At 42.8% G+C, this 13,145-nt stretch overlaps 1 protein-coding gene across 1 annotated transcript in view; it reads right to left on the bottom strand.

Annotated features, from left to right (window-relative positions):
- The window catches only part of Mindy4b (MINDY family member 4B), a 35,703-nt gene extending 22,847 nt beyond the window's left edge, over positions 1-12,856 (bottom strand). The window contains exons 1-5 of the mRNA XM_031376159.1: positions 12,753-12,856; positions 12,448-12,508; positions 10,694-10,861; positions 2,200-2,319; positions 1,418-1,509 (exon numbers count right to left, since the gene is read on the bottom strand). Coding sequence (XP_031232019.1) covers positions 1,418-1,509; positions 2,200-2,319; positions 10,694-10,861; positions 12,448-12,508; positions 12,753-12,856 — 545 coding nt within the window. The remainder of the gene's footprint in view (positions 1-1,417; positions 1,510-2,199; positions 2,320-10,693; positions 10,862-12,447; positions 12,509-12,752) is intronic.
- Between the last annotated feature and the right edge of the window lie 289 nt (positions 12,857-13,145).

Raw genomic sequence — 13,145 nt, forward strand, 5'->3', positions numbered from 1 at the left:
GGAGGGGAGTGTAAGATACAGAGAGGTTGAGTAATTGCTCTGGACTCTCACTATTACAATGAAAGATCTCTGCTCTGTACTCGGCTCATCTGGATCCTGAGTCTCTGCTCTTTCCTATCCCACTGAACCCAGTGAGCATCCCGAGGCCTTCCAACTTCTCTGGAAAGTGGGAGCAATCTTCCCTTTGCTTAATTTTTCAAAATATAGCATGTGCTTTTCACAAAGAAACACCAGCAGAGGCTACCAGTCGTTTGTATAGTCTGTCTAGCACTTTGGTGGGACAGAAGAACTGCAAAGCTCCAGAACAGACAGAATGATAGGAAGGTAATAAATAGAGAAGGTTCGAGAAGGCTAGATGGAGCAGCGATCCCATAGCAGAGACTTGCTTATGTTTATTCAGTGTTGTATGCTAGCCCAGGCCATGTGTTAGGCAGTATACTTCTGCATGTGCCCTTTGTTTCAGATATCTTGTACTCACATAGAGGCTATGTCCACTTTGGGTCCTGCTCTCTGTGACTCCAGCTTTTCAAATTTTCTAATGGATTGAGTCACTTTGCCCAGAAATAACTAACAATGATGTACCTTCTCTTTGGATGGTCAATAGCCAATGACTAGCTGGGGTGGAAGGTACAGAAACCCTGCCTTTCAATTGAAGGTGGTCAGACCATGTTCCCTGATTTCCCCTAGACTTTCCCTGACATGTCTGGGACCACCTCCCTCCTTACGTGCATCTCCTTCATTTTCCTGCTTCCTCATCCTCTTACAGATGTCTCTTGAGGGCACTCCCTTAATAAATCACTTGCATAAGGAATTTACATCCTAGGCTCATCTTCTGCTGAACATAGCTATCTAAGATCATAGACTATATTATATCTTTATCTCCTGTTTGGGTGTTAACTTATCTTGCTGGAGATAATATGCCTATTGCTGATTTTTTATTTTTTATTTTTAAATATCTAACGAAAGGGTCATGAGAGAGGTTTATTCATTTCTAAGAATAAATGAAATAATGTTTAAGCTGATTCTTTAACAGAAATGTAAGTACAATATATTGTCCTGTGTCAGCACAGATATTTTATCACTGCTTGAGTCTCCTTAGGATGTTAGGTTGGACATTCTTATGTAATATGGAAAAATGAGCATGCTTGAAACCTGGTGTTTCCATTTGACTCAGCAGGTGGTCTGCAGTAGAACATGGACTCTGCCAAGCTCAGTCTGCAGGTGAGCATTGGATTTGATATCAGGAGAGCCCTCCCCAGTGTAACCCAGCCCTCTGGGAGAATCCGAGCCATTTCTGTCTTAAGGGGCAAAAAGACATCCTTCCTGAAGCAACCTGAGAATTTCATTGTGACAGTTAGCAAATAAAGATTCGAGGTCCCTAGGCCACTCTTTTAAGTTCTAGGCACAGTCCTCTTACCTGTGAAGGCTGCAGTCTTTTCCCTCCCTTGTAAACAGTAAATATTTGATGATACATCCTTGTACGGCCATCTGGATGCTCTGGACACCTCCCTGAGTGGGAAAGAGAATAGTAGGGCAGGAAGGCTGGAGCTGGGCTTTACATTCCAGTGGAACCTCAGGGCCAGGCCTACTGGAAGTAGATCTTGAAACTGGATGCTGTTGTTTGTGCTTCTCTGTAGTCTTCCCTTTTTGGTGTCTCCTGGGGCTTAGCAAAGGGACCCTACCCTTCTGTGTCACCTTCTCTGAGGGCTGTGCCTGTGTGCCATCACCAAGCTAGATTCCACAATGACTAGCTTTCTGTGGTGCTCCCAGGCTGGTGCCTGAGGAATCAAGGTCCTCTCTCTTCTCCACCACTGTGGCCTGCTTCATACCACACTTTTACATTGGTAGGAGGCAGGAAACCAGTTGGCTAGCTCTTGAAATTTAGGTGTGACTAGTGACTTCTGACATGAATTATTGATATTCGAAACAAGCCAGAAAGAGTGTACAGATTTCCTTCTGCCTTGGGAATCCTTATGGGGGCTTGAAACTTGTAGAGAAACCACCCACTGAGAGCTAAGATGATTGGAAGAGAAAGTCATGTGGACTTTGTTAGAGTTTAAGTAATACTTGGTAACATTCCAAAATCTTTTGCCATTTATAGTTACACATTCATCTCTACATTTGATTGACACATGCATCCACCAAGAAACACAGATCAGTATGGGATGAGGAACTGGAAATGACTAAACCTACAGTCACCTTTTTGACTTGTAAAGCAAAAGCCAGATCAGAGAAGGGCTCATGAAACTTGAAATGTGCCTTCCTCCAGTCACCTCCGAGGACTTGGTTCATATTTCCAAAAAGGCTTCTTTGCAACATCTAAAAAAGGGGATGAAAAGCACAGCGAAGTAAAGGATTCAGCCGGAGACAGTACCTCCTGGACATGGCCTTCTTGGTGAAAGCATCTAGCTTTGTTCTCATCTGTGTTCAGATTTGCCTCAGACTTGAGTTCCAGATTTCATTGCATAAAGTTCTAGGCAAAAGTCTCACATCAGGTTCTCTTAGGACACTGCCCTGAGAATTCACTGTGCCATGTTGTCTCTTGTGTCCCATTTCCACTGTCAACCAGCTCCAACACATGTCACTGCCCTGATCCTGTGCCTCTTACCCCAACATCCAAGACTCTGTGATGCCTATTTCTGCAATCTTTGAGATTTTTCTCTCTTGATCCAAGGGAGGAGATTAAACAGTCAGGACCCCCTAATTCTGTCCTTAGTACAATAGTAAATGATTCAATGATATTCACCAAGAATTGTGGATGTTTTCCTGGTTACTTCTGAGCACACTGAGATCTATGAGGGAATTTCTCCTTGAGTTGTTTCTGTTGCGGGGGAGGGATATTTAATCCCAGTCCTTGCTTCTTGACTGTTTTGCTATGTCATGATGTCCCTACCGTGATAGAATGAAACCCTCTGATATGATGAGTCAGACTTAATAAAAGAAACTAAGATGTTTAGTGTCCTCCTTTTATCTAGATTGTGGGACTGAGGCAGAGAAAAGAGGCACCTATAGTCATCAAGCTAGCAGAAACAATGGGTTGCTGCACCCCATTCCTCTAATATGTCCCCCATTTTGAGTCTATATTTTTCATCTTTATGCTTTCTTTTGTTTTGTGTGAAAATCACTGCTCAATTAATATTTTCACTAGATTAGGCTAATTTTTGTAATTTAATAAATGCTTGTATTGAAAGAACACTTTATACCACTTCTGCCAACGAAAAGCAAAAATCACTTGTCCTGCGTCCTCAAAGAAATAAAATAGAAGTTAAATAGTGTTAAGAATTATAACTAGAGACTGCTGCTGTGTCCTGGCTTTTCATCATTAAGGAGAGAGGTGAAAGGTTTGAAGAGGAGTGGCTGTGTACAGTCAGTCTCTTGCCAGTCTATTCCCCTAGCATGCCAGGGTGGAGAAGGGGGTAACTTGCTTCAAGGTAACAGCTCTATAATATGTTATTTAATGTCATATCCCTAGGAGCAGAAGTAATCACCCACAGTCTGGAACAGAGTCTGAGCTGAGAGGAAGACAGCCTCATGTCAACAGTGTCCTGGGATGGACCAGTGAGAAACTGGGAAGGAGGGTAAAAGGTTGCCCACAGGATGGACTCTAGAAAGGGAAAACCTGTGGCCTGATCCCAGAGGGCTTTAAACATTATTCAGAGATGCTTGGCGTCAGTTGCAGAACAGTAACAGGCTCTAGAGCCCAGCTTGTCCAGAGCCATGATACCATCGTATCTTTGCACGGAGCAGGTCCCTTGGGGTTGCAGAAGGAGAGTTAGGAGAACCTAGTATGCTCTTCCCCATGCCAGCCTGCCTTCACAGCTGGAGTTGCTTTGCTTTCTCCTATGTGGCCACCTTTAAGGAAAGTTTATCTTTATAAAGACTAGAAGTGTGTGTCTTCCCTTGGCAGCTGGAAAACTCTGAGCTGGGTCTCAGTGCAAGGACGTGGCAAGGAAAAGCAGCCAGCATGCCCAGAGGCTGGAGATGAAACATAGTTGTACACTGTGGCAAAGAGGCTGTGGGCCCATAGTGTATGCAGGAGAAGCATGGCACACTAATGAGGAGCATCTTCCCAGCAGAGTTTGCATAGCCCAGAAGATAGACTTTGATTATTCTGCCCCTGTGTGAGGCTTAAATGCCATCTTATAGTAAGGACAAACTAGGTTAGTTCCTGTTCATGGTTAAACCTCTCTTTCTCAAGGATTGGGCGATGTTCCACCTGTAACCTTAATTCCAAGTGGTTCTATACTACCTGATCCAGGAGTGGCAGTCATGTCTTTGTTTCAAAAGGTTATTATGATAACCTGTTGTTATGACCACCTTGCAATCATGTCTTTGTGTATCAGAAGATTGTTATGACCAACTTGCTATCCTTATGTTCTGCCTCTACAACTCCACATATTTGGTCTGCCAAATCCACTGTTTGGAACCCCTGGACTATAACATTCCTCATCTTATCTATGTCCAACACCGAAATCTTGAACCCTGCATGAGTTAATGAGATACAGCCTGAGTACACAGATTTTTAAAAGCTTGCTTAAACTAATTGCTTGCTTTAATTAATTTGGCCATGATTTGGGCCATAATTCTCCTCAAACCTGTGAAATTAACAGCTTCCAACCAAAGACCTGAGAAGTTCCACCTAACTCTAACCTTAATGACCATGGAACCATTCTTATTTCCGTATTGAGAAGTGGGACTGCTGCTCTCATCCCATATCATACCTGTTGAAGAAGAAGAACGGAAAAGAGTTTTGAGAACCACAAGTGCTGGGTAAATGCAGAACGTCGCCACCCTTACCCGTCAGTGTGCAGTTGTCTAGATTGTGTGGGAGAAAGTCCCAACACAGATGGGACAATACCAGAGATCAGCAAGAAAAGGGGAGGAACAGCCATGTATGAACATGAAAAATTAAGACCAAGAAGGCTTAGGGTTCAAATCCAACTTAAAAACTGCAAGCCCAAGCCGACCTCCTGTTGCTGTTGCCACCCTCGACTTGGCCTCACCCTCCAGTTGCACCTCTGAGGAACTCTGGAACAGAGAGCTGGTGGCACCCCAGTCAGTGTAACAAAGACGGCTGATCTTCCATGCATAATGCTAATTTTCATGTCAGATGTAATTTATGATAAAATTAATCTAACACACACTTAATGATATCTGTGTGTTGTGCTGCCTTCAAGTTACATGCAAATGCCTATAGAAGATGATTGTAATGGCTATTATTACTCAACACAATAAAGCCCAGTTTATAGTTGTCTTAGGGTTTCTATTGCTGTGAACAGACACTACGACCAAGACAACTCTTATAAAGACAACATTTAGTTGGGGCTGGCTTACAGGTCCAGAGGTACAATCCATTATCATAAAGGCAGGAGCATGGCTGTGCCCAGGCAGCCATGGAACTAGAGGAGTTGAGAGTTCCACATCTTCACTGAAAGGAAGCCAGGAGCAGATTGTTTTTAGGCAGCTAAGAGGAGGGTCTCAAAGCCCACCCCCATGGTGACACACTTCCTCCAACAAGGCCATACCTCCTAAAATAATGCCACTCTGTGGGCCAAGCATAATAAATACTTCCTCCAACAAGGCCATATTTCCTAAAATAGTGCCACTCCCTGAACCAAGTATAGCAATAGCATTCCTATCTTCATTTGCTAGTTTTCTAGTATCTGTAACATACATTCAAACAGGTGCTCAGTCATACTCCTCATCATGTTTGATCCCCTTACCTGTTTGAATATATATGTGTGGCACCTGGGTGAATGAGGATCACTGTCATTGTCACAATCATTATCGGCAGTATGGAACATGGAGCCAGGTGAGGGAGAATTTTTTTTTTTTTTTTTTTTTTTTTTTTTTTATAAATACAGAACTATTTACAAGCATGTGGGCAAGCAACTGTGACAGGGCAAGACAATGCAAAAAATCCTCTGTTTTCTATTCTTGCTGAGGCCATTTCAGGTTTAACTAAAATCTGATCTCTTTGATGGAGAATTAGACAACTCTGTTCTAAGCACCGAAGGTCAGGATGTGGAATTAGCTTACCTTAGTCTGTTTGTGCGGAACCTCCTCACCCTCTCTTAGCTTCTGAGAAGCTGCTTGCTTTTGCAAAGCTTCCTGCTCCACGACTGAAGCTGCTGAGCAAGATGCCAGGATGTGGGGGTTGCCTTCAAATCCCTCTGCTCTGGAAACCTGAGGTCACACCTAGATCCCCAAGGACCTGGGTGTGGTCCCAGCTGGCTAAAAGAAAACTTTCAATTGGCTCTAAACTGTGTCTGAGTGGTCATCTCTGGTGGGCTACCCAGAACACAACACAAGCAAGGATTCATAATTTATGACCTCTATATGGGAGGTGGTGGGTCTTAAGCTAGGAAAAGGAGCAACCTCACTCCTTCCTGACTTTTCTTTTCCTTCCCATCAGTCTCATCTTAGGGATCCCCATTGCTCAAACCCTGAAGAAGCCAAGGTAAAGGTTTCCCTATTAATAAGGGGTACCCTGTTTATAGAAACCCAAGAGTTCAAGTTCACGGGCAGAAAACAGGTTCATAACAGATCTCACTAGTGGGTCCTAAGATGACTCAGAGTGATGTGCAGAGATAGAGAATTATAACTCCCACTGAGGCCTGTCAATGAACTAGACTGTATGCTGGTGCACCAGGCTCTTCCTCCTGACACCAAAAAAAGCACACTCGCTGTCCCTATAGCAGAGTCCACATTTGTCTCTTACTATCACTTTTTTATGACATTTCTTGGGGGTTTTACAGCTACATCAGGGATTTGTTTATTGGTTGCTAATAGGTGGTCACCAGAATATGTTCTAGGCTGGGTATGGAAGAAAGGTATGGAAGTAGAAGCAGATGGACATCAGGGACTAAAGGCATGGAAGGCTATTGGTCAGGACTGGCTAAGAGCCCAGTGGTCATACTCTGTCTCTGTTTCATTGGAGGCTGTTAGTTCATTCCATCCACCAAGCCTGCCATAGAAATCAGACAGGAAAAAGGCTCTAGCCTGAGACAAAGGGCAACAGTAAGAAATGGAAGAGATGAGGATAGAGCTGGTGGGAGATGTACCCAACCCCCATTTCCTGAGGGGATTTGCAGCAAAGAGACAGCCTGTGCCCTGTCAGAAGGCATCATGAATCAAGAGCTGCAGAGACACACGAGAGACACTCAGTGAGGGTTTTGAGTCAGAGGTTCTGACAATTTGCCAGGCGGCTGCACAGTCGAAATGCTGATTAGAACTGGTCAAGCTTCCAAGACTCCTCCCTAGAACAGGCACATTCAGAATCCCAAGGCCCCATGGTGAAGTCCCAAGGCGCGTTTAATGAATGCTGTTGTTATTCAGGGACACACTAGCATCTGGGCCACACAATGGGAATAAGTCCAAATTCATTTTTTTAAAGAAAAATCAATTCTCTCTACTTCTGGGACTTCCTTAACACTCCATCAACTCTGTTTCCACCACGCTGGTCTGAATCTTTTGTTTTACAACCTTTTCTAAGGGGAGAGAACCGCCTAGGGGAAGATGGGGAGAGCTCCCGGGCCTCTGTGTGTGATTGCTGGTTAGAGGAGCTTTCAGATGTGTCCTCTCCTGCCTCCCCAACACAAGGCTTTCAAACATCTGTGAGTGCTTTTTTATTTTTAAAATTTGTGTGTATTTTTAAAAATAGACAGTACATTGTGTGGCTCAAAAGCCAGAGTACAAAATGTAAAAAGGCTTTCTCCCCATTAGTCTCCTTGCTCATCCCCCGCCCCGTGTGTGGCCTAGGAAGCCTTGTGGAATTTACCTCTTTATTTGCAGGCAAATATCAATATTAGAATCACAATTTTCTCTCTTTTTGCATTAAAGGTGGTCTATTTTTCAGACATATAAATTTACAACTGATAATGCCCAGAAATTTCTTACAGATGTAAGAACATTACCTTAATCAAGTAAAATGCAAATAGAAGCTTATTGACCCACATCCAGAATGCTTGGGATGTCAAGGGTTTCAGAATTTGGAATATTATGTGTTACACACTCGTGTGCATGTGTGTGTGTGTATGTGTGTCTCTCTGTGTATGTGTATGTATGTGTATATGTGTATATGCATGCACATGTATGTGTGTCTCTCTGTGTATACGTGTGTGCACATGTGTGTGTATGTGTGTTTCTGTGTGTGTCTATGTGTATGTGTGTCTCTCTGTGTGTGTGTATGTGTGCACATGTGTGTACGTATGTCTCTGTGTATGTGTATGTGTGTATATGCATGCACATGTGTGTATATGTGTGTCTCTCTGTGTATATGTGTGTGCACATGTGTGTGTATGTGTGTTTCTGTGTGTGTCTATGTGTATGTGTGTCTCTCTGTGTGTGTGTATGTGTGCACATGTGTGTATGTATGTCTCTGTGTATGTGTATGTGTGTATATGCATGCACATGTGTGTGTATGTGTCTTTCTGTGTATGTGTGTATACACATGTGTGTGTATGTGTGTCTCTGTGTGTGTCTATGTGTATGTGTGTCTCTGTGTGTGTATGTGTGCACATGTGTGTGTATGTGTGTCTCTCTGTATATGTGTATGTGTCTGTGTATGTGTGCACATGTGTATATGTGTGTCTCTGTGTGTGTGTGTGTATGTGTGCATATGTGTGTGTATGTGTCTCTCTGTGTATGTGTGTGTATGTGTGCATATGTGTGTGTATGTGTGTGTATGTGTGCATAGTGTGTATGTGTGCATATGTGTGTATATGTGTCTCTCTGTGTATGTGTGTGTGTATGTGTGTGTATGTGTGCATATGTGTGTGTATGTGTGTGTATGTGTGCATAGTGTGTATGTGTACATATGTGTATATATGTGTCTCTCTGTGTATGTGTGTGTGTATGTGTGTCTCTGTGTATGTGTGTGCGTATGTGTGTCTCTGTGTGTATGTGTGTGTATGTGTGCACATGTGTGTGTATGTGTGTCTGTGTGCATGTGTGTGTATGTGTGCACATGTGTGTATGTATGTGTGTGTGTGTGTATATAAGATACCTTGGGAGCAGAACTCACTTATGAATTTGAAGCTGGTTACAGTTTATATAACTCTCATGTCCAATACACAAATAAACAAGGTAGCATGATGTCTAGTGTGCCTGCTTTTTGATTGCAACATGAGGTCAGGAACTTTCTTCTTGCCATATCAATGCTCAAAAATTTTTTGGGTTTAGAGCATTTTGGGTTTTGGACTAGTCACACTCAGCCTGTATTTGCTGTAACTTCTGAAATATAGCTGAGTATAGGCTTCACAACCTCTGAGGCAGTATGGGACTCCCAGCGTTACACACTAGGGTTCATTCCTTAGAGGAGCAGCTAACTGGAGATGTAAGGCACAAGACTCCGTTTCAGGCTTCACAGCCATCAGTGAGTATCTTGGTCCCTGTGAGACCTCTGCTCCCTGCCTGTTCTTCTGGAGCCAGGGAGAGAAAGAAAAGCTGTGAGGGAGACAGATCTGCTTACGAGAATGCACACCCAGCCTTGATACCAAGAAGCCCAATGGAGACTTTATACGATAGTTCTGTGAAACATTTCCAGAAAAGGTTTTAGTTTCTGCTCATTGCTCTCAAGTGGTACCTGGAGAGTACGCATTCAGCTTCATGTATGTGTTGGGTCTGGCCACGCAGCAGATGCTGCTGGTCTTTGCCACGATACTTGTGCTGTTTTTGATTGTCTTTGCAACTGTCCGGGTACACATGTCTTTGAAGGAACTGCGACCTCTCACTCTTAAGCCTTGAGGTTCTAGAATGTGGCACAGACATTTGGAGGGTGGAGAGAGTGTGGGGCATTGTCTTGGAGGCCCGAGTGTCATTACGGTTTAGAGGATCCTGTTGGAGGACAGCCTAGTGATCTTGCCTCCAGCCCTGGCTTGTTTGGTCCAGTGGGGTGACTCTGTTGTCACCCTGTGGGAGGCTTCTGCTCTAACCCCCACTCTCACCAGGGTCAAAACTTGAATTCAATAAATGGTCTCTGAGGCCAGAAGCTTCCAGATCGCCTTAGAGCCCCACATGTCAAGTGTTTGGTTTTGTTTGTTTCTTTTGTGACAGGCACCCTCTACAGTGTGCAGGCTGTCCTGAGCTCACTATGACCTCAGACTCCCAGAATCCTCCTGCCTCTACCCCCTAAGTGCTGGTATTAAAAATGTGTGTCATCATGCCTGGTTTGTCAAGTTCTTTTTATGTCTACATATTGATTGATAGCTCCCCCAAACTGTTTCCTCTCTGAGATCAATGCCTTGTACTAAAGCCAGGCCTAGCAAATGTCTCTATCTCTCTCTCCCCATCCTCTACCCCCATCCACTCCTGAGCAGGGCCCTCTCTTACCTACATAGTTTTTTTTAACACATTTGTAGCACTCATCCATCTGCTACTTAGAGGGTCTGTTCTAGTGTAGGCTAAGTAAGAAACCATTGGATTGTATATTCTGCCCTCATTCAAACATAACTGTGAGGATAAGGGAGTAAAGAGACACAGAGTCCATGAGGAAAAGACAGCTAGCACCAGTGCCCTTCACAGGTGCCATGAATAAGTCATTTACTAATATACTCCTTTTACCCCCCAACACAGCCATCTGTAGTCTCATGTTCGGCAATACTGTCACAGGACAGGAGATCCGATTCCCCAGTCTTGCTGTCTAGGGGACGATAGCATTTCACTTCATGTTTAATTGACAAGCTGTACTTACTGAGGCCGTCGCCGGGGAGATAGGGAAACCGTGCAGTTTTGAAGAGATGACAGGGAGTCTTGGAATAGAACAGACACTACTGGATGTCAACTGTCCCTGTCCTTGGGCCAGAAACATTCCCGATCCGTCTCCAGTCTCCTTAGCAGATAGATGGCTGCCATCATGATTCTGTACGAAATGTCACACCCAAGTAAAGCAAACAGCTAGTGACCACCTCGCTTCAAGTCTTCAGTGTTCAGAAAAACGTTGTGTGGTGTTTAAAGATGTCTAAAACTGTGGTAAACGGCACTGAAAGAGCTGACAAGGCCCAAATGTCTGTGTCAAAGGGAACTTTCCTAAATTTTATGGGGCTGGGAAGATGAAATGTAACTGTGGAAACATAATTAATGATATCAAGACCTTGACTGGAAATTATGTTTAGAGAAAAATGAAATGTAAACGTCACCGTGTCTTGTTTTGGGATGACATTTTATAAGTGTTGAATGAGTCATGTCTTGGCCAGGTAATCCTTGTTATCTTATTAATCAGACAATCAAAGAATTGGATCACCCCCTTAATTCTTTCTGATTCATATTTCCCTTCAAGGGAGTGTGAAGCATAGAACACTCATCTCACCTTTTACCAAAAAAAAAAAAAAAAAAAAAAAAAATCTATTTTTACGTTTCTTTACTGATGCTTCGGCATTTGTGTGTTAGTTAAGATCATCTCTTTCAGTGTACTCATTCCTCTACAGTATTATGAAAACAGCTTCCCCGGGGGTAGCTAGACCATGACGGATGCTGCCTTCTTAGTTTTTCTGTATCCCTGGAGGTGAGGATGCTTCCTTATCTCATGAACGCAGCATCTGAGCCACAGACTGCAGATGGGAGGAGATAAATTTTCTAACCCAAATGGAAAAAAATCCACATTTACACCAGCGGGCTTACCCACCCTATGTAAAACCGGAACTTGACATTTATTTACTTCTTCCTTTCAAAAATTGCCTTATCTTTTGAGTGGCCTATCTCCCCTGAGGTAACTATCAAAATTTAATATTTCCAGAACTAAAGTAGAAACATTATCTCCCTGATTCTAATTTAGACTGTGGCTAAGAGGGTGTTTAGAAGAAATAAGGCTTTTGCTCACACAGTACTCGGAGGACGGTGCTTAGCATTGTAGTTAATATTAACAATTCAGTTGCTTGATCACATATATTAGTGCCAGGAAATATGATCTTAACATTTAGCGCTGCGTTGGTTCTGTGATTGAAGTGCATCTTGAAATTCAAAGTCATTACCTTCTTACATTTTCAGGCTATATGGATTACAAACATCTTTCATTTTACATTGTGTGAGAGATTGAAAAATGCCCTTTCAACACCTGAACATAATTTTATTTCCCTTATTTAAAAACAGGAAGGGCAAACAAATTTTCAGAAGCCTATAAAGCTAACTATTTTCAAAGCTACTTTTCTTTAGGGATCACATTCAATTGTCACCCCAAACTTTTGTGTTACAAGTGTAGGAGCTTTCTATTCTAATATTACTCTTTTTTTTCTAAAATAAATAGTAATATGGCATGCTTAATGGTGAAAAGCAGCTCTTAAAAGTAGGGAAAGAAAATAAGGAGAAATAAAAATCTTCCATGGGTTTTCTAACTTTACATTTTCACCCAATAAATGCCAGTACCTGTGTGATATTATGCACATGGAATAAATGCAAATTATGCTGTTTAACGTGGTTGTCCGAAGAAGCAACTAGAGAGAAAGTAATTACCTGAGCTCCAAGCCCCTCTTCATTTTTGACTTTGACAGAGTAATTACCTGAAGATCCCAACCTATAAGTGAAAGAAAACACATTAAATAGATTACTCAGTCCGTTTAAACCTCACATCCTGATGCACACCTCGCCAGACCCTGCCTAGCTAGGCAAGTCTCTGTCAACAAGTAGATACGCGGGAGGCATTTTAAATGTAAGTCTATACTGGAAACTTATCACGAGGCAAGCATAAAAGTTGCTTAAACACCTCGAATCCCTGTGTCAGAGTAGTGGGACAATGACATCTTAACTGTGATTCTTACCTGAAGATTCCCCTCCATTGTTCAAGAAATAAAAGTTTCCTAGTGACTTCATTTAAATCCAGCTCTAAAGGATCTCGCTCCTGGACTGAGATCTCTGGATCCATTTTGATAATTCTAGGACTAGGAAGAAAGAGGCTGTTCAGATGGGAGAAGCAGCCTAAGTCTGGGGAGAGCTTCCTGGAGCACAGGCTGACGGCGTATCCCGGAGTAGCCCAGAGCTCAGGCCACACCGTTGCTGCTCTGAGCAGATTCCATTAAACTTTCATGAGAGATCGAGTACATTTTTTTGTTTGTTTGTTTTTGCCCACTACATAGGTTCCATGAATATTTAATCTAAGATAGAGTTACAAACAAAAGAATTTCAATGACCTGTATCAAACCATTGGAGATAAT

Source organism: Mastomys coucha, unplaced genomic scaffold (genome assembly GCF_008632895.1).
Source record: "Mastomys coucha isolate ucsf_1 unplaced genomic scaffold, UCSF_Mcou_1 pScaffold16, whole genome shotgun sequence".
Taxonomy (NCBI): domain Eukaryota; kingdom Metazoa; phylum Chordata; class Mammalia; order Rodentia; family Muridae; genus Mastomys; species Mastomys coucha.